The 21,061-nt window shown below is 40.2% G+C and overlaps 1 protein-coding gene across 2 annotated transcripts in view; it reads right to left on the reverse strand.

Annotated features, from left to right (window-relative positions):
* Window positions 1-2,858: 2,858 nt before the first annotated feature.
* srbd1 (S1 RNA binding domain 1) overlaps window positions 2,859-21,061 on the reverse strand; it is a 52,690-nt gene continuing 34,487 nt past the window's right edge. For both annotated transcript variants that reach the window (XM_058386760.1, XM_058386761.1), the window contains exons 16-20: window positions 14,878-14,984; window positions 13,329-13,496; window positions 11,926-12,060; window positions 4,604-4,788; window positions 2,859-3,330 (exon numbers count right to left, since the gene is read on the reverse strand). In XM_058386760.1, the coding sequence (XP_058242743.1) occupies window positions 3,038-3,330; window positions 4,604-4,788; window positions 11,926-12,060; window positions 13,329-13,496; window positions 14,878-14,984 (888 nt within the window). In that variant the 3' untranslated portion in view covers window positions 2,859-3,037. The remainder of the gene's footprint in view (window positions 3,331-4,603; window positions 4,789-11,925; window positions 12,061-13,328; window positions 13,497-14,877; window positions 14,985-21,061) is intronic.

The raw sequence follows: 21,061 nt of genomic DNA on the forward strand, positions 1-21,061 counted from the left end.
GAGGGGATTGAGAAATGCGACACGCGCGCACACACACACACACACACACACTGACTAAAAGAACAGTAACGATAAGACCCAAAAGCACTTGTAATAGACAGGGCTGCATGAAGAAACCAGAAAAATCTTAAGAAAAACAAACAAGGCAATAAGATTCATTTAATAGCCCTTGTATAGAATGATGGTCCATCTATGACTACAGAACCACTGTGGATGGATAAATCCACTGAAAAATCTCCAAGCTGCCACTGCAGCGTGATCTGATGAGACATCTCCATAGCAAAACGCAACCTAACGCAAATTTCATACTCTGATTTGCTATTCTCTCTGGTTTCTGGGAAGTGCTCAGGGCACTGTGGATTCTTTATTTATCCAGTTCTTCATTTAAGCCACATAAATACAAACAGATTGGATAATAGAGAAGAGGGAATATGGGAATAATTTTGAAGGGGCTGATTAGCACGTGGCTAGCTTGGGATAATTGGGTTTAGCTTTTCCCCATGGCTCTAGTCATATTGCAGTCTGGAAGCTGCTTGGACAATCCTTTTTCTTCCCACTTCCTAATAGATTGTCAATCAAACAATTTTACGCCATTGTTAGCAAAAGGACCTTGTGCAAAAAAAATAAAAAAATCGACATCGACAAATGAATCAGATGAATGAATCAGGAAATACATTTATATACGAAATACGATTCATGTGTTTGATTGTTCTTGAAGGGATTAGTCCTTTTCACGCGAAATGGAAACAATGTCACTGCAGGGTATAGTTATTTCCGCTGCAGCTTGGACTACAGTGTTTCCATGCAGAGTAAACACTGAGAGATTCTTTCCAACTTCTTTAGCAACCTGGCCATGGCTTGTTAAGAGAATTGTTGGACAGCAGGGTGTAACTTTAGAATCAAGGCTGAACAAGGGCACAATTATCAAGATACACAATTATCAAGGTTAGTTGACAACTAGCACTTACTGGCGCACTTGTAATAGCATGAATGCTAACAATTTTATATGTGGTCCATTTCAAATGTTGTTGATCATTAGGTGGTAGTGAGAGCTAGGTGTCGTCAATGAATGATGGAAAAATTAAAAGCCCCACAAACCTGAGGTTATATTTAATACACCAATTGGCTTATGAGTTTGTCAGATTCGACATCACTGTTATGATAAAATTCTGTTTAAGTTAAAATACCTGCAGTTGAGTTTTTTCTTTTGGATTTTCAGTTTCTTTTAGTTGTACCTGTTGTGGAGTCTTTCTTTTTTTAATTCCAACCTTTTTTTGTACATTTGCTTCTGAGATCTCTACATTTCTTGCTTCATCTAATGCACCTACAAAAATGTAAAAAAAAAAAAAAAAAAAAGGAACAAAACAAACTACAAAAACACACATTCCTCTCAAGATAACCATAGCATAACAATATTGGGATTTGACAAACGCCTCTTACCAGCAGGTGGGTGTGGAGTGTAGTCATGTTCTTCACTGCTGGTTTCACTGGGAGCATCTTCTAAGACCACCGCTGCTGAACATGTGCATCCACGCCAAGTCGAATGGTAAATCTCTCAAAAGCAGACAGCCTTTGACGGGATACATGAAAATTACTCCATGGAAAAAAGACTGGGAACGACACCAACCTTCAGCCGTGAACTTCCTTCAGTGTAGACAGCAGCGGTGAAACTGATGACTGCAGACATATGTGCTACCTTTCCCCATTGTCCTTTCTAATAATTATGACCCACTTCTTTGGGTCTTCTTTTGAAGGAAAATTATGAAAAGTTAAATAAGCCACACTCTAACAATGCTTACTCTTCTGTTATGGTCATAAATCAGTGATTTGTTTTCGCTGTTCGTCACCAGTCACTGTACAATGAAGTCACCATTAAGTGTTCCCACTATTGGTTGCCATCCCAGTTTGTTGTGCGACTAGCATTCTGTTTTCTTGCACTAAAATGAAACGTGCTGGAGGGAGATTTGGTGTTTGTATATAAAATTCACCAGTGAATATATCCATCATATCATTCGAGATAAAGGAGAAGCAGTGTGTGATCTCGGCCACAGATCATGTGCGCTTTATGCTCTTATTGGTAGTCACTGCAGCATGTTACTCCATATTTGCATAAAGTTGAACTTTTCTAAACTTTGTTGTGTCACTGGACAACGATTGCGGTTGCTCAAGTTGCTGGAAGTCACCAGCTTTGATCGATAATGAATGATCTCAGGTCACTTTATAGCTTTGAGTCACTGTATGTGTAAACGCAGTATCGGACTATTGCTGTCACCAGAACACAAAACCTGGAAGTATGAAAAAGGCAGACGAGCCAATGATCATCAATGGCAACATGAATACTCCCTTTACATCCAAATTACTGCACAGCTACCCTGCTTACTAGTGATAACCTGCCAATTCCCATCCCACAGCTAACTCTACCCTATCATACCAGGGAAGCAGAAAGCTGACTGGTTTCTTCACATCTTTTTTTAACTGCTCCTCATGCTGTGTGACTGGGCAGCATAATACACTCACAGATATGTGCTATCTACCCTCTTCCACATATACGGCATCACAGATACCCACAGTGAGTTAGCTAGTTAGAAAGTATAACATCGCTCCCATCCAAATCATGGACAGCTGTGGAATTGTCAAGGGAATTGTCTTATAGGCCAACAATTTTCTGCTGCACCATTTGGAAGCAATACAGCTATTTTTTTTAATTCAGCTACTGGTTAGTGATGTTCATTTTTTACCCAGTTAACACAGTTTCTATCATTTATACATCATAGATTCCATAGTTTATGTAATGCACATTTCATTAAATGTTGATATTATAAAAGCACACATACAGTTAACTCTTTAATTATGTGTTGTCAAAGTTATTTTAATGAATCATTATTCATTAGCATTTACAAGCAAATCAAAAATACAAAAAATAATTTTGCATTTGTTTTTTCTGGCACAGTGCAGTTACTTGGCCTCTGCATGAACGTGATTATGAACTGTAAACGTTATAAGGGGAATATCAATTGTTTACTTGGATCTGGGGATCCTATCTGAGAACCCTAATTAGGTCCAAGGTGATCCGGTTCCTCTGAAGATCCACATTAATAACCCGGACTTCTACTCTCTCTCCGGGTCCTATAGCGAGACTTCTTCGCCTTTTGTCAGCAGGCAGTTTATCTGGAGTGATGAAGCGCTTTGGGATGAGACCTGATTGGCCCACTCCGATGTCCACGAACGCCCCAAATAAAGCAGTGTTTTCCACACGCCCTGTTAGGACTGTGCCCTCATGTAGATCACTCATGGACACAATGCTCTGCTTAAAGACTGCTTGCTCAAAGTCTGTGAAAACAGGAGAGGAGAAGAGACCAACGTGTAAGACCGAGCGAGAAAAGGAGGATGGAGAAAAGAAAGAGTCTTGAAATGAAGAGAATTCAAAGATGTGTTTCTAAAGCACAGCAAAAAAACACTCATCTAAGACCTAAGAATCAGCTGGAGCTGCCTAAAGCAAGTGAAATTCTTACTCTTCATACCATCACACTTCTCTGAGCCCTGTCTCAGAATTAATTTTGTCTCTTCTAGGGAAACGTTCTTTGGGAGGTGCTTTAAGATAAACACAGCCTCTCCACAGGCTCTGCAGTCCAAAAAACATTCATCTCTGATTATTCTAATCCGGGACATCTTACCAAACGCAAGGTTCACATGGCAGCTATTTGTACAGCTGGCTATGAAGTGAGCCTCATCAGAACTCCAAGTAGTGGAAGTGAACCTGCACATTCCTGATGGAAAAGGTAGTATCCCAGGCATGGCACTGCACGCAGCACTGATCACCTTGGTTAATGGTTTTCCCCTGTCCCAAGCCTACTCCAAATACTTAATATTAAGTTTAATTATCTTCTGGCTGTAAAGACATTAACATGAACCCTTGTCCAACATGCCTGGAGAACAGTGTCCTCTTACAGGGCTGAGGGTAATGTTAAAACCAGTATAGGCATTTGCTGGGTTTAATTCTCACAGTAAGTAGCTGGGATTTCACCACTGGAAGAGCATAACTCTGCTTTTGTCTTTAAGCCGCCCGCTTTTTCTCTCATTAATGATATATCTGTTGGCAGCACTGCTTTAATAACTTGGGTCTTCCCCCAAATTACATGGCAAGACTTCAAAAGCTTGGAGTACCGCCCAGATCTCGCACAGACCAGAGCGAGAGACTCTGGGGAGAGGAGTAGACAATCATAGAGAAAGAGAGGGAGAGAGGGAAACAGACAGAGACACAGAACACTCTTTAATCTGTCTGAATTATGGTCATATGGGGAGAGTCCTTTGGTCTGTCTGAGCGTCTGTGCATGTGTGCATTTCGTGGAGGCAATGCATGTGCTGAGTAGTGCAACTTCCAATGGTACAAAATTATATTATGATGCAATATTACAGCACTATAATAATGAAAATAAAATCCAAATTAAACTCACCAGCATGCCCATTATAATTTTGTTCATCTAAGTGACTGCCAGCCACTTGTGATATTAGAAAATAAATAACACAAAAACACTTGAGACGAGAACAGTAAGAGCATGGAGATGATCTAAAGCAGGGTGGGGAGACGCTGGATGCTTCTTACCCTGACGAATGTCAAAGCCAGGAGGTTGAGTGAGGCCATCCACAATGAGCTGCAAAGTTTCAGGGCAGGTGTTGAGAGACTGGGCCAAACACTCCAGACCACTGCTCATAACTGTGCTCTTAACTTGCTGCTGGAGCTCAGCACTACCAAGCTGATCCAAACTACCACCAATCTGAGATAAAAACCTGGAGAAAGACCAAAAAAACCAAAAAAACAAAAAAATCAGACTTCAAAAAATGAGACAGCTCACTGATAAAGTTAATAACAAATGCACTGTTTCAGAGAGAGAGCCACGTTAACATTAAAGACTATGTAATGTATTTAAATAAAGTTCACAAAGTCCAGAGAGATGCTGTTTTAATGAATGGCTTTTTAATAGAGCTCCCCAGAGACCAGTGGACATGGTGGATAAATGTTGTCTCTACCTCTTCAACCTCATATTCCAACTCAGCCTGGGAAGAGATATCTGACGTGCAAGAAAGGAGGCGAGGAAAGGGGAGTAAAGGTGAGACTAATTATACTCTAAATCTTGATCTCCAGGGTCCCAAAGATGAACAGCCTGTCTCCTTCTATAAATCAAGTCGCTTCGCAAGTATATCAAGACGGGCCACTGGTGGGGCCTCAGTGAGACAACAGAGGCACTCCCTTGAACCAGAGCCCGACCTAACACAGAGCAGATCCAGACGCAAGGGCTTACCTCACGTTAGACTAGCAGCCATAAGTGCAACAGAGCACTGGCAAACTGACTTCAGCTATATACACTATACAACACTGGGAAGTTGGCTTTCAGGTTTGGTCCCAGAGGTTATGATCAAATTTCCATTTTTTTTTTTTTTTTTTTTTTTTTTTAATCAAATATATTAGAAGATATAGGAATTGGAAAAAAAACCCACTTGTTTCTGTTTTCTGTAACTGACAGTTGGCAGAGCTAAGTAAAATATCTGATAAATCATAAAACAGAAATTTGGATTCTCTCTTTTTCTGTGTGTGTGTATGTGTGAGACAGCATCCCAAAAGTACACAAAGGAAATTAACACTATTTAGCAAAATATCTCCCCACATTTTTCCTACTTAGGTTTTATAGCATTACATTTTTTTCAGATAGGTCTTAAGAATTTGACAAAAGTAGAACGTATGGAAATCATTCTCATGGAATCAGAACAGGAGCGGGAGGTCAGTGTGTCCAGGGGTGGCTGTGGAATGCTGGGTTGGGGGACATACTGCCGAGCCAGCCTGCTGATGGATAGCCGTCGCCGTGGCAGCCTGACGCCAGCTAGCCACCGCAGCTGTCATCAGCGTGAGTGACAGGGCAGGTGGACCCAGACTCCACCTACTTCCTGTAGCACACACAGACACATTTCTGTAACTCTTAAATATGTGCTTTACAGGAATTTTAAAATGCTATCACAGAACAACGCTCCTCACAACACATGGTTTGTAGTTCTTGGTGAGGACGTATACTTGTAGAAGAATGACACTACATCGACCATCGCTTTCGAACCTAAGCAGGCCTGGGCGATACAGAAAAAAAAACAAAACGAAACTTAAGGACATTCACACAACATGTTAAACACGGTCAGTGCCGGGACAACTAAAAGTTACACAAGAGGTGTTGCATAAAAGTATCATTAGAGCTACAGCTGAAATGGTGTGTTGTCTGAGGAGACAAAAAAAAACTAACCAAAAATTTTTTTTGGCTTTTTTTGGCTAGTAGCCTTGAAGCTCTTATGAAGTTTGATAGCATCAAGATATTTCATCCCTAATACTGCTGCCTCTGCCAAGAGGTTATAATAGAGCTTTCAGCAAATATGAATCTAAATAAACACAAAGGTTTGTGGTATAGGAATATTGCAAAATCAATACAGAGCATCTCTGAAGAACTGAAGTGATCAACATGATCTAAATGTATAAACATATAAATATAATAATACTGTCCATAAAGCATGGAGAAATGTCTAGAAATGTTTAGGAGCTTTGTAGACTCATTATATAACAATATAACAAGGCTCAGGGAAGGCATCACGACAATAATGTGTAACCACAATTTTAAAAAAAAAAAAATTTTACATTATTATATTTAACCTGAAGGTTTTTAAGAAATCCTGTACGTTTATTCAATCATACCATAATCTGTGGACAATACATAAAGTCATACAGACACATAACAGTACAAGCTTCAGTTAATATTGAATTCAAGCATCAAATTGTGGAAAAACGTGATCTTAGTGACATTGCCTGTGGCATGGTCGTTGGTGCCAGACAGGCTGGTATTTCAGAAACTGCTGATCTCCTGGGATTTTCAAGCACAAGTTCATACAGTTTACACAGAATAGTGCAAAAAAAAGAGAGAGGTCAGAGGACAATCGCTAGACTGGTTTCAAACAGCCAGGAAGGCTACTCTAATGAACGCTTAGCATCTCAGAAAGCACAATACATCGAGGCATGGATGTGCCGAGGCATAAAGGCAGATGAGCGACAACAGTTCATACCAGGATCCGCACCAGTCAGACAAGAACAGGACATTTCACCAAATCTAGACAGTTGAGAAAAAGACCAAAGTGGTGTCTAAATAAGCCTACTAACTCTACTATAAAGCAGTATGCATTATGTTAGCATTATATTATTATAAAAATATGAGATAAGAAATACCCAGATGACCTACTGGGATTCTGCAGTATAGAAACAACGGACAGAGCGCTTTCCAATAAGTATTAAACATTGATCCTTCTGGTTAAACCGTACTTGTTTAACAAGACTGGAGTAAATTGTTAACTTGTTTACGTTATTCAAAAACACCGTAAAAAACAAATTATTATGACGTCATAAGTCATATGAAAATGCCAAGATGGCGGATGTAGTAGCACAGTAGGTGCTCTCACAGTGCTCGATTTCGGAAGCAGGTCAGACAATGTTCCTTCCAGCATCCGAAATTGACATATTTGAAGGCACTCCAGAAAGGTTGCTACAATCCTCTAAGGACTCAGGAAGGAGTCAGTTAAAAATTGGATACCCCGTATAGTCACACGGCTACAGCACAGTTTGTACACACGGTTTTCAGTTACAGCTAACACCACCACATTCACTGGCAGCTCAGATATTCATGAGAGCCAATCAAGGATTGTGTGTGTGTGTGTGTGTGTGTGTGTTTGTACATGCAAGAATTAATTAATTATTGTGCCTAAGAGCAGAAGGTGGTTATGCTTACATTTAATAATTGGTGATATGAAGATAGCATGACAAGTCACACTTCTAAGATTTCATCTGTAACAATGAACAACTTCATTCTGAGTTAGTACTGAGAATGCTATTTTTTTTTTTTTTTTTGGAAACACAGGATGAAAATATTTCATAAGCTTTAAATAATCAAGAGTCAAGTGTCAAGAAACTTTTGTCATTTCAACATGTAGCTGATGCAGTACATTGTGAAATGAAACAATGTTCCTCTAGGACCCTGGTGCTACTTAAAGAGCTACATAAGACAACGCTAAACTAAGGGTTTAAAAGAAATAAAAAAATAAAATTAACCTGTTAACATAAAGTGCATGTGTGCAACCTTGTGCAAGACAAAAGTCAGTGCAGGACAAGGGGATGTGTGGATGGAACTGTTTGCAACTTCAGCAAAACATCAAATACTGATGAAGGACTATTCTTTCCCCCAAATGTCCTGTTTCTCTGGAAGCTTTTTTAATCAATTTATAATAGCTTATATACAACATTTCCAGAGAAACAGGATATTTTTGGACCCTCCATCAGGATTTAGCTTTATGTCCAAGTGATTAACATTTTAGGTATATCTTTTTTTTTTTTTTTTTTTTTTTTTTTTACACTTTTCTGAGAAATAATATTAAAACTATTACTATATATATAAACAACCAAAAAAAGAAAATCTTATGGGAGTGCTTTGTTTGCAATCATTAACAGTTCAGATGTGGTCCTGGGTTTAGTAAAACAAGTTTAAAAAATAATAAAAAAAAAATCCATGCCTTTCCATGTGAGTTTGGGCTCTGAGTTATGAAGTGCTGGGAATATAGAAACACCCACATGCACACACAGTTGACGAATTCCAATGTGTCTCCCAGCTTAAGCAGCCTGTATGTGGTTATGTCTGTGCTTCAGTATCACTGCACAGGGTCACATGGGAGGTGCTGAGTACAGTATATCTGCAGCTGGATCTGCCACTGAACTCAGATCAGCACACGCTCTTTCAACCAAATCTCAGTTGAGAGCTGATAGCGGGATCAAATCTGGCCCAAGAGGATCAGCAGAGAGTTAGGGATCATGTTATACTCCTGGGCTCCATTTACCATCTCTGTAAATCAACCGCATGCCCGCTTTCAGCTACATACATCCTCCCCAACACAGTCGCCCCACCTCTGGGCTGTTCATCAGAGCCGCTGGGTCTCTGTAGCCGTCTCCCCAGAGCTCCGGAGGCCGAGCGACCCAGCCGTGCTGGCAGAGAGGAGAGCTGCAGTGCTGCACTCTGGCTGATTTATGAAGAGACGTTTTGCGGGTGTGGGAGGTGGCGTCCCATCAGGCCACGGGCTCGGGTTTCCCCTGGTGTGTTTGTGTTTAGAGGAGTCGAGCGGCGCACGGTGGTGCTTCTCCATGGGCCTAATGAAAAGCAGCTCTGCTCCAAATATACAGGCCATGCGGTGGGCCTTGAAAGCGAGGCTCTCCAGACTCGGCAGTATGCATTCGCTCCCATTTATTTAAGTTGCCATTCTATAGGCAAATACTTGACAGGACACCTTCTGTATGAACCGAGAAACTTTTAAAGCATCAAATTAAATTTTAAAAAATGGTGTTTTTTTGTATGAGGTGTTGTAGACACAAATAAGCTGGCATATATTACTTAAATGGCAAAAATGTATTTTGAAGAAATTCCTATTTATATTTTACTGTTCAGCAATTCTGGGGAAACGGTAACATTTCTTGATGATGTCCTTGTCTAATTTGTGTCCCATCAAATGCTTTTTGTAAACAAATTGCTCATTAGCATCATATGTGGGTTTTTGTTATAGTTTTGGTTGTGCAGTTTGTGCTGCACATTATTCTCCATCCAAATAATTCCTTGAGTGTCAATAATAGGTGGAGTTTGTGTGTGTGTCCAGGCTCACTTTGAAATCTTGACCCCAGCTCAAATATACTTGACAACAAAATCTTTGTCACTTTTCTGTTAAGGATATCTATTCACTGAGACATGCAGTTAGAATGCTGCTAATTTGAGAGAGAGAAATCGAGATAGACAGGCAGTCAGAGATAGGGTGTGGGTGTGTGTGTGTGAGAGAGTGTGTGTGTGTGTGTGAGAGAGAGAGAGAGTTGTTGTGGAAATCAGTCAAGCTCCACAACATGCTCCCTCCCTGACATCCTGTTTCAAACGGAAATACGTCATGAAGCAGAATCAAATCACGGCTCTCAAGACATTTCATAGGCACTTTAGACAGCCAAGCTGTAAGCACTTACAGCTGTGAGCAACACTTTAAATGCCAATTTACACACTCAGTATTTATACAGTTGTATTTTGGGACAACTTCATAACCCTTGTTTTTGGAACAAAACTATTTTTTTCCCCCATATAATTTATCTTTCATTATCTCACAACACAAGACAACTAATACTGTTCCAGTTCGAGTATTATTGGCTAGGCTAGTCTGCTAATCCCCAAAAGATGCTAAAGCAAAGTCAGCTCATATACTACACACCACCATATATGGTGCTTTGCAATTTATGTTTGCTACTCACTTTCATGTTGGCTACATATCCCAGGGGGATTTTTCAATAGGTATGTAGTCGTCTTTGGCACACGTGTCTAGTTTTTTAACAAACCTTCCTTTGGAAATCCATCAAGGGGTCAGTTTGTGTGTGCGTGTGATGTGGGGGTGGTTCCCAGTGGTAAGGCTAAGAGTATCAGGTTCATCACATTAGAGCAACACGATCCACACATTACAGCTTGATGGCCTACGCTATTCAGAGTGGCCATCGTGCAAGAATCACTCCAAGAGTGAGAGGAAAGTGGGCGCACTACGCCTGGCCATGCACAAACCACGTGTCTGACTTCGAAACTTTCTTCGCTCGCTCTCAACCATCTTGCATGATGGTGTATACCTAGAAACAGAGGCATGATGAAGAGTGCAGGATAGAAGAAAAGACTGATGAGTCCAATGCAGAAATGGGCTGTAGATTGTTGGGAATACATCAAGCTTGTCATTGTCATTATAAAGCCATTGTTCAGATGACCTGCTCGCATCATTAGTCAACTCGTTCCAGCTCAGACGGAGACTTCGGCACACTTTATTAACAATAACCCAAATTCCTCCCATACCCCCTGAATAAGGTCTGCTACATTAGCTTGGCAGTACATTACTAACTCTGCACTGCTGGTGGCCATGTTTAATCAAACCCTGTTTCCGCCAAGAAAAACAGGCCTGGGCTCACAGTGACAATTGGCGTCTAGCAGAACATCCATTAGCACAGCATTTGGTAACGATAGAGTCTGTCAATAATACAGCAGTCAGCTAGGGAGGCTTTTCTGCCTGGTTTAGTAGGAAATGAAGCCGAACGGAGAGAAAGGAAAACAAACAGAAGGAGAGTGAAGGCGGGAGGATATGACAGGGTGATTATTCCCCCTCTCCATGCCCCTAAGTGGCTTTATTAGACCTCTAACCCCCACAGATGCCTCTGATGACAGATTTGGCCAAGAACTAGTGGACAAACACTGTGTGCACAGACACTATATTATACTGAAAAAGACCAAAATAGTTGATCAGGTTATGGATTAATCAAAATGCTGTAAACGCTGTAAATTTCCCAGACACACACATACACAGACACACAAATAAAAGAGTTAATGAAACAATATCTTCTATACTAGAAAATGGAATCATAACATTACACCAACTACAAGTCAGAATTTCAAATTAGATAAATTTCCCGTCGTACATAGAAACATTCATTTTGACTTGCAGCTGTCATACATCCGCCTCCAGGAGCTTCCACACTGGCACGTCTCCTGGCATCAGCCATCGTGAGTGTCAAATTGGAGCAGTCTAAACAGACTGGACTAGCACAGCTGCAGGCATAGCTCCCATTCACAACCACAGAGCCAGCAGCACATGCTTTTCATATGAGTAGCAATAGCACTAACAACTCTCTCTCTCTCCCTCACACACACACACACACACAAGTGTGAGAAACACACTGAGCCAGATGCTACCACTCCATTTATGCGAAACGACTCTCCAACATGCACTCAGCCCAAGCTATCAGTGCATTCATACCAGGAGGAGTGTCAGTGCAAGCATACCAGCATGTCAGATTCTCACCTCACAGCAAGGCTGTATGACTCAGGATGGATGCACGTTTGGTCCAGAGGATTAAGTTTGTTGCATATGCCTTTGCTCTTCTTAACTGTTGACTTCTCGGCAGTTGTGGTGTTGGTATTTCCACCTGAGCCAAAGCTATTTGAAGGAGAACAGAATGTAGATTACTACTGGTGAATTTGCAACAGGGCTGTGAAAACAGCTCATTGCACAAGATCTAAATGTTAGCTCAGGGAAATTGGCAAAATGCTTCACTCATCATGTAGAAGATGATGCTAATAGGTTTGTTGAATAATAATTACACCCAGATAATAGGTCTAAGACTTATGTGATCATGACAGCTTATAAGCGGTAACATGCTTGTGAAGGGAAAAAAAGGCACAATTTGTCAGAGTATCCAAAGCTTATAAAAAGCTTCTTCAATCTTCCAATTACAGACCTGAGTGCCTATTGCTTCTGTTCTACTATAGTAAGCTTCAAATATTTATGCAATATTTTGGACTGAAATTGCAGCAGAGCAACAACAGCAGACAACAGCAAGTAGCTTAGCAACAAGTTAGCTTGGAAAGATTAGTAATAACTAAAGCTGATGTTTACCTTCTTGAAACAGTGATTATGTTTGGTATGGTCAATGTTATAAATTTAACCATGCACAGTGTCTGTATTTTAACCAATTTTAGAGTACAGAAGGGGTCAGTTACACTGTTCACGGTCATGTTGATTTGACGTCACTCTGTAAATGGGGAAGGAAGGGGTGTTGAGGGGGGTGGTGTTTTTTTTGTTGTTGCCTCAAGTACTTTGCCTCAAACACGGCACAAGCTTTGCATCCTATCTCAGATGAACCGTGAGCCAAGCTATCCATCTGCACTATAAATCAAGATAAGTTATGTAAACTTATTTCTTCTACTTTAATCCAATTATCAAAGCAAGTGTGTTGATCATGGCAAAACTTGAGTTTACTGAACTCAAGTTTTCAAAACTTAAACTTAAAGTAATCCAATGTCTTGGCAAATTGTGAGTTGAAACAAAGCTTATCTTGTGTTTACTTTTGTTTTTATAGCAGAAAATAACCTTTCGGTTTTTACACTGAACCATCTTGAGACATCTTACAGTGTATTACAGCCAATCACACATACACTTTACATCTAGTTGCAATTTCGAGTAGTCAATTCCATACTGACAATACAAGGATAACCTGTGAAACCCCACACAAACTATTATAGAAGGAATAAAAGACTGAACCCCAGACACAGGAGCTGTGAGGCACAAAACTTTACCTCCTGCATCACTTTGCCACACCGCAGTACTTTTGAAATTTCACCTTCTACATAAGAACAGCATCATAATGTATTTGTCTTGACTGAAGAAGAAACTTATCAGAGATGTCCTGGCATTGGCACTGGTACCTTTGCGCAGTCTCTGGGTTGATGCGGATGAAGCCGGCAGATTGCTGGAAGCTCTTTGGACCAAGGCCTTTGACCAGCATCAGTTGCTCTCGGTTGAAAAAAGGCCCGTTCTTTTCTCGCCACTCCACTATGTTTCGTGCCCGGCCTGCATTCAGACCTGCAACATGTCTACGAAAAAAAAAGCAAACCCTTCCTTTGATTTTTTGTGTCTTATAATATTCAATGGACCTTTGAATATTATAGAATGCTCAACAGGCACTGACTTTCCATTTTATGTATTTCTCATCTAACTGCAACTTTGAAATCCTGAATGTTTTGGAAATTAGTCACTGCCACAGATGTCAATACCTCCCTTGCACTACATATCCTGAGTGAAAACTGCACTTTGAAAGTAGACCCAAAGGGTATGGAAATTCTATTTCATATTAATCAAATCCTTACATGTTCACGTGTGAAATATTAGTACAAATATTGAGAACATTTTCCAGAGCAGTTACCAAAAGGTTTCCTAAGATCTTTTCCTAAGATCTTAATAATCTTTGTGACCTTTCTCTTTCAAACAGGCAGGCTTCTAAAGTTTTTGGTGACAGTGTGGGGAATTTAAAGTGGCAGCTCCTTCCAAAAGCAGCTATGTAAACAGAGTATGTCATCACTTATAAATAAGGCCTGTATTACATTCGAGCCGTGAATGTGCAGTGTGTGTGTGTGTGTGTGAGTCTGGAGCTAAGAGCTCATTTAAAGTCAGGTAAACATATGACCTGATCTCTGACTGCCTCACACTTGACCACTACTGGCCCTAGATGACACGATACAGTTTTCAGATCCAATATCATAAGTTTGACCAGTTTCAGGAAAAAGGTACCATGCATTAAGCCTGTGTTTTCTGGTGTACTGTCAGTGTGTATGTGGGGCTTACAAAAAACATCAAGAGCTAAGACAGAGAGGCATACAGAAATGGAAGCTTGACTGGCATTCTGGTTTGGATTTGTATTAATTTAAGCTTCAGTTCAAAGAAAAGCAAACATTTTGCTATTAGCTCTGAACTTAGTCCCAAGAGTAACGGAGTAAAAAGGCACAATAAACAGTAGTGCCTGTGTGTTTGTGTTTGCTTATTTCACCATTACAGCATTATAAAGTTTATATTTTCACAACTTTGTGTGGCATAACATCACATGTACAGAACAAAATGTACCACTTGCATGCGTAAACAATTAGCAGGTAGGTATAAGTGAATACTAAATATATAAAAAAATATATATATCATTTTCATCACTGTGGGAATCTGGAAAGGGTAAAGTACTAAAATACTTTCATCTAAAACAGAGATTGTATGTGTAAAGCAGAAAGCAATTACGGGACTGAAAAGTGAATTGAAGAGTATGTGTATGTGTGTGTGTGTGTGTGTGTGTGTCTGTGTGTAGGTGTGCATGACTGCAGTCTGGCTTGGCCTGAGTGGGGTGTCAGACTAAACAGAGCAGTATGCAGTAGTGGGGAGGCGAGTGTGAAGTTGCCATGTTGTGACTGCTGCTGGAAACTATTTGGTTTGTACCTCATCAACGTCTCAGAGCAGATGTTGATGTCCACTCCCACGAAGCTCACACACTCCTGCACCACACCGTCCAGTGCAGTCCTCAGTAAGGTCTGCGACACGTCGTGCTAGAAAGAGCAAACTGGATTTACATATGAACTGAACTCAGTGACTTAGGAAAGGACTTTTGAGCCTTTAAATTATTCTAAAAGAATGAAGAATCCAGGATTCCTCAAGTTTTTGATATGCAAACCAACCTTTCTTACAACAAATTAGATGTATTATTAAAAAAAGAAAAAAAAAAGTGCCAGTGCTGCAACAGCGGTTTCCACTTGAATACACAAGGGTCTATATTGCAATATTTAACTATGTTACCATACTGAGATCCTTCAAGAAAGGGGTGGGATTATCTGAAAGCTATTACATCTTGTCAAAATCACATTCCAAAAAATAAGCCTTTCCACAAGGCCACTGTTGTTTAGTCGTGGTCAGATCTGAACCTGAATACCTTGTGGTTTTAGTACTGGTTTGAGAGGAGAGACAAGAAAAGCAGCAGAGTGTGGATCGCTTCACCTCGACAGAGATGGAGAGACGTTCAGAGCCTGTTTTCATTGGAAAGCAGCTAGGACACTTCAAAGCCTGCTCACAGGGGTTTTCCATTAAATGCAGAGAATTGATAAAGTTAATCCAACCCAACTATTCACACTTCGGAGGCCTTTTTCTTAAAATGGAGATGGGATTCAAAGGGAAGCAAACCACAAACCAGAATCCAAAACTGACAAAAATTAGTACCAAGTGGTGAATTCTGACCAGACATTGTACTGTAAAGGGACCCATATCCATATGGAAAGTGTTACCAGTGATAGACGTCTTGGTATAACAGCAGTAGCTTTATTCTCAATAATGAGAGTTTTCAAATTTTGACAGCCAGTAAACCTGTACAATAAATGTTACAGACCCGCTCCAAACTATTCAGATATTAGCCTCATTATTTAAATGTTTCTAATATTTTGGCTACTAAAATTACTGCCAACAGAACCAATCTGGTCCAATTTGGCATTATCAGTACTGTCTTTAATTATGTTTTTCAATTGGTATGGGTGAAAACAATTCAGTTTAAGGGACCAGTCAAACCTGTAACTGAATAATAAGTATAATAACTTTGATAATAGTATGTGGTAGTTTACATCACCACTGCTGAAAACCACTATGGGTGCTTTCACATACATCTACAGAGTTTAATTCCTTTGAATTAATCAATTAACAATCAATTATTTGAGTGAATCAATCGATCAATTCAAGTACAGATCAAAACAACTGGTTCTAGACCAGCTGATCTTGGTTCTCCATGCTCCTGTGATCCATTTTTGTGCTTTCTACATGCATTTTCCAAAGGTGTGGGTTTTGTTTGTTTAACTGGAGAAAGTTCACATGCTCCAGTATTTGCTCCACATATCATTCAGGGAACTCTAAAATCCTTTGATGAGGCACAACTTGATAAAAGATATTCAGATAAGCTCTGAGTCAAACATTAGAGTCATCACATGAAAGACTATTAAAACTAAAGAGAACACAGGAGAGTGATGAATCTAGGACCTGGCTCCTGTAATCAGTTTTCATTTGGGGGAAGTCCAACAGAAGTGACTTTTATTACAGTGCAAAAAAACACCCTCGCTAATCTAAAGAAAGATGATGTGTGAAAGAATTGTGAGTATAACCGAATCTAATTCCAAACATCTCAAACGTTTTGTGTGCCTTGATGTGTGTAAATGTGTGTATTGTTGGGCTTGGACATATACAAATTCATTTTTTATAAATCAGCTTAATAACAAAGTTCAACTAACAAACTTTGCTTACAAATAAAAATCAAAAACACAAGCAAAGACAGGAATTTAACTGTATTAAAGATCATAATGTTTTTACATCTCATGTGATATACAAGTTCGATCCCAAATACGCACATTCACAGCCAAATAGGAATAATAAACAACGATTTCCCGTGCAGAAAAAGTGGTTTACTTGTAGCATGTATTAATAATGATGAAGATAACAATGGGGATAATGGCAGATAATAAACTGTGGTCTAGTTGGCTTTAATTATGTGGTATATTGAGAAAGCCAGAATAAGAACATCAGCAAACACAATATCCTATTCAAAGTGCCTTGCACAAGTACAGTACATCACTCAGTCCTTGGAAGACTCTAGAATTTGTTAGAGGACATGCTTAAACAAACAGAATCCTGAAAACCAGCAGCTCTCAAAGTCAGGGACAAAGTTTTACAGTCAGCATATAGTTATAAAAACAAAATGTTCCAAGCTTTGAAACACTAATACATGCATTATTTAAAAAAAAATAAATAGGAAAATATACAAAAGGCGGTTGTCTGATCTGGTTCTCTAGTCTGATGAGACCAACATGTACTTGCCACAAAGCACTACATTTGATGGAAACCTTATAGCTGGACACTACACCTAGTACAAATAAGTACTGTGTTTAATTAACACGAGTTGTCTAGTCTAAGTAAGTCCTGTGTTCACACCCTGGATAACCACCAAGGGAATGCCTTGTGTACGCATGCTTCCAATAAAGTCAAAAAGTGACATTCTTCCTCAGATCACTGCTTGACTGGTGTAGGTTCTAAATAATAAGAAACCTGTTGGACCTCCAGCTTTCCTTTGACCCCATCTAAACACTTAAGGTGCTCAAAACATTGAGGCAACACCCTGGAGAAATCTGGGTGATATGACATGACCTTTGGCAGAAAACCCAAGCATGCAGAATTCCTACTCTTAATGCTAAATGATCCAGAACAGAGGGTACTTTTTAGAAACACACATATCAGTTCACATATCTAACAGGAGCTTGTAAAGAATGGGAGTCCAGCACAAAGGGAGAGATCACAGACCAGCGTCTCACCAAAAAATCCTGGCAGAGTGAGCCCCAGAGAGAGTGTGAACCTCGTTCAAATCGATGGGGTGCACACCAGCTTCCATCTAAGAGCATAAAAAGTCTGTGTACTAGGGCCTATAGCATTAATTATTTGGTAATGTAGATCATCTTAGGGAGGAAGCCATTGAGGGTGTTCCCACCACTAGCAACAGGCATAGTTTACCATTTGGAGAATTCAGCAGTGTCCTGAAGCCTTATTACTAAACCGGAGCAAGGTCAAGGGCCAGTGCATCCTGTCCCAGTGAATTCCGGCTCCACCAGGGAGAACCACAATAACTGAGCCCAGTGTTGAACATCATTTTCAGCCTAGGAAAAAATTCTGCATCCTCATAACAAGCTGCTATATATATAAAGAAAAAACATCACTGTATGGCATACATAAAGGCTTCTTCAAATAAATAATCCTGCTCATGACTCATGAGACTCAACTAGAGAGGAATACCAATCACAGAGATGTCCTGTGAACCCTGATTTTGCCAGAGATTTTAATGAACACCAGTCAACAACAACAACAAAAAAAAAAAAGTGATGACCATACAAGTTAAGTAACCTAAATATAATCAGCAATAAACTGGAATCAAGAAAATCAGTAGGACTTGAACAAGAGGAAGATACTATAGTTCTGAAATTCTGTGGATCTTAAAACTAAGAAATGAAAGGCCACAAACCAAGTTGCAGGCAGATAATCCGGGCATTCTGACAAACCTACATCTAAAACTGTTTAAAGATCAACATCTTAACATCTTATCTGAGCACCAATACTTATTCTCTGTAATCCAGTTTGTGACACTCATCATCTGCTTTATTGTTCCATCACTGTCCAAGGTGTGCATTTTCTTTCCCCTCAAACTACAATATCATTAGGAAAGCTCATCAGTCATTTTCATTGCTGTAGTGACATTAAGACTCAGCAACAGAGGCCCTCTGAGAAGCGTAAAATGAAAGATCTTAAGGGTCATTTAATGCTACATGAGCTGTAGCATTGCCTCTAGTGGCTATAACAGTCAACTGCAGCTGTCTACAGATTTGATTAGAGTCACATCTGTAAAAGAGGAAAAATTTTGCTGTATAACTATGCTTATCTAATGGTACACATTTCTGGAAAACACCTGAAATGCCATACAGTATTTTGCATGGGAATGGCTTTCATGTGAGGGAAAGCACCCATGTTAAATACCAGTGAGGAACTCACACGCTTCCAGTGTAACATTAGAGAGGTGACAGTTAGGCCAGAATGCTTTTGGAATGCTTATGGGGGGAAAGAAGAAAGAAAATAAACACACAGCTTTAACATTACATTGTAGTTAAAAAAAAAAAAAAAAAGCTTTTAATATTATTTTGGGATGGATTAAGTTTTTTATACACACTTGATTCTAATATCTTAGAGTGATAAACCATATATATTATATTCTAAAATGCAGAAAAATAAATATGATAAAATGTATTATATTTCCACATTTCAATGTGTGTTAATCTGGATGCAACCCTCAACTGTGATACTAAGCTACCCATGCCCGAAACACCGAACCTCCCTCAGGTAGGTTGACTGACAGGAGATCAGCAATACTTCAGCACACCCTCAAGGGACTTTCCACAAAGCATAACCAGTATTTCCTAGTTCGTGACCTAAAAAAAAACTGCAGTTCCTTAGTGGTGGGATGCAACCTGAGAAGTGTGTGGACAGGTTCCCATATAGTTGCACCCTACCCTTAGGGTTAGCTGCTTGGCAGCCATTGGGCTGCACCAGGCCTCAGGCATGGATGAAGTGAAAATTCTCACAGTCCTTGTGCAGACTACAAGAGGAAGACACCTAAAAATGTCGCCTTCAGGCACGACGGCAAAGGAATGCACGCTTATTAGGACACCATCAATCATGACGGACAACAGACTATTTTAGAAGGCAGTTACAGGCAGTTATGTGCAGGGGTGTGCTAATTTATGAGTTAGGACAACCCCACTGTGAATATTAGCACTAACATACTGGGGAGAAAAACCCACAAAGACAGCACAGAATCAAGCAAGGGAACTGGCAATGATGTGTGTCTGTTGGCGGGCTGTCTGTCACTCCAGGGTTGGGAGCAAAAGAGAAATCTGAGACGTGTCACTCCAGAGTGAACAAAGCTGCACAAGGGACTAAAAATAGACAGGCAGAGGAGTGGTACATCTGTGATTACAATGTTATAAAAATGGCTCAGGGTCTGCATAATAAAATGAAGTTTGAACACCAGGCCTTACTGCCCTTCCTAATCCATATACAATGCCATTGGGTTCATTGTGTGACTGTAGTCTCGATTTGCGGGGTAGACTCTCAAAAATACACCATCCAAAAATTCTGTACTTAGATAAACGCCAGGCTTACTTAAACACGATAATGATCTTTTCTTCTATCCACTCATCCACCCACACACCCAAATGCACCCCCTCTCTTCCCTGTTCATATTGGACCAGAAGGCTGACAGCTGAGCGCTAACATATCTTCGCAGAGGTGGCTGTCCTGAAGACAAAACAGCCCAAACTCAATTATGGCATCTGGGAATAAGAAGAGAAACATTGGTGTGAGTTTGCATACCTTTTGAGTGCATACATTTGATTTGCCTGTCTGCTTTTCCTTATATATACACATACAACGCAGCTTTAACACAAATAAGTCAGGCAGCACAAGGGATAGGCCAGCCCTAAAAAATAACACGTATGTTGAAGACACACTCCCCACACTCTGCTTCACCTCCAGCAGGCTTCTGAGTCTCTCTCTCTCTCTCTCTCTCTCTCTCTCTCTCTCACACACACACACACACACACACGATTAAATTCAGGTGCAAGGTTCTATTTGGCTTGGACGAGCCCCAGTGCCAGAACAAAGTGTTTCTGTCCGCACTCGGCCCAGTTAACAGCTTTTTCATGAAAACCTGCCATTCTAAGATGTCAATCAGTGTGCTGCTCTCCTCTCCCTCTCCCTCGTGACCCAACACGAATCTAACCAGCTGCAGGCTCCGAAAACACACTTCCCAGAGAGAGATGAAAACACAAAAGATGTTTGATTGGGGGATCCCTTTACATACCTCCCAACCCTTTGCCTTCTGTGTAACCAGAGACCTGCGCTTTCAGCAAAACATGAAAGACCCAAAAGCCGGAGAGCAAAAAACAGCTGAGCTCATCCTGACACTTGTTGAAGACACACGGCAAAGACAGGACTGAGGTAGAGAAACGTTGTTAGAATTAGTATAGTTTCCTGAAACCAGAACACTCTTAATTAA

The sequence above is a fragment of the Hemibagrus wyckioides genome, linkage group LG03, assembly GCF_019097595.1.
Source record: "Hemibagrus wyckioides isolate EC202008001 linkage group LG03, SWU_Hwy_1.0, whole genome shotgun sequence".
Classification (NCBI taxonomy): domain Eukaryota; kingdom Metazoa; phylum Chordata; class Actinopteri; order Siluriformes; family Bagridae; genus Hemibagrus; species Hemibagrus wyckioides.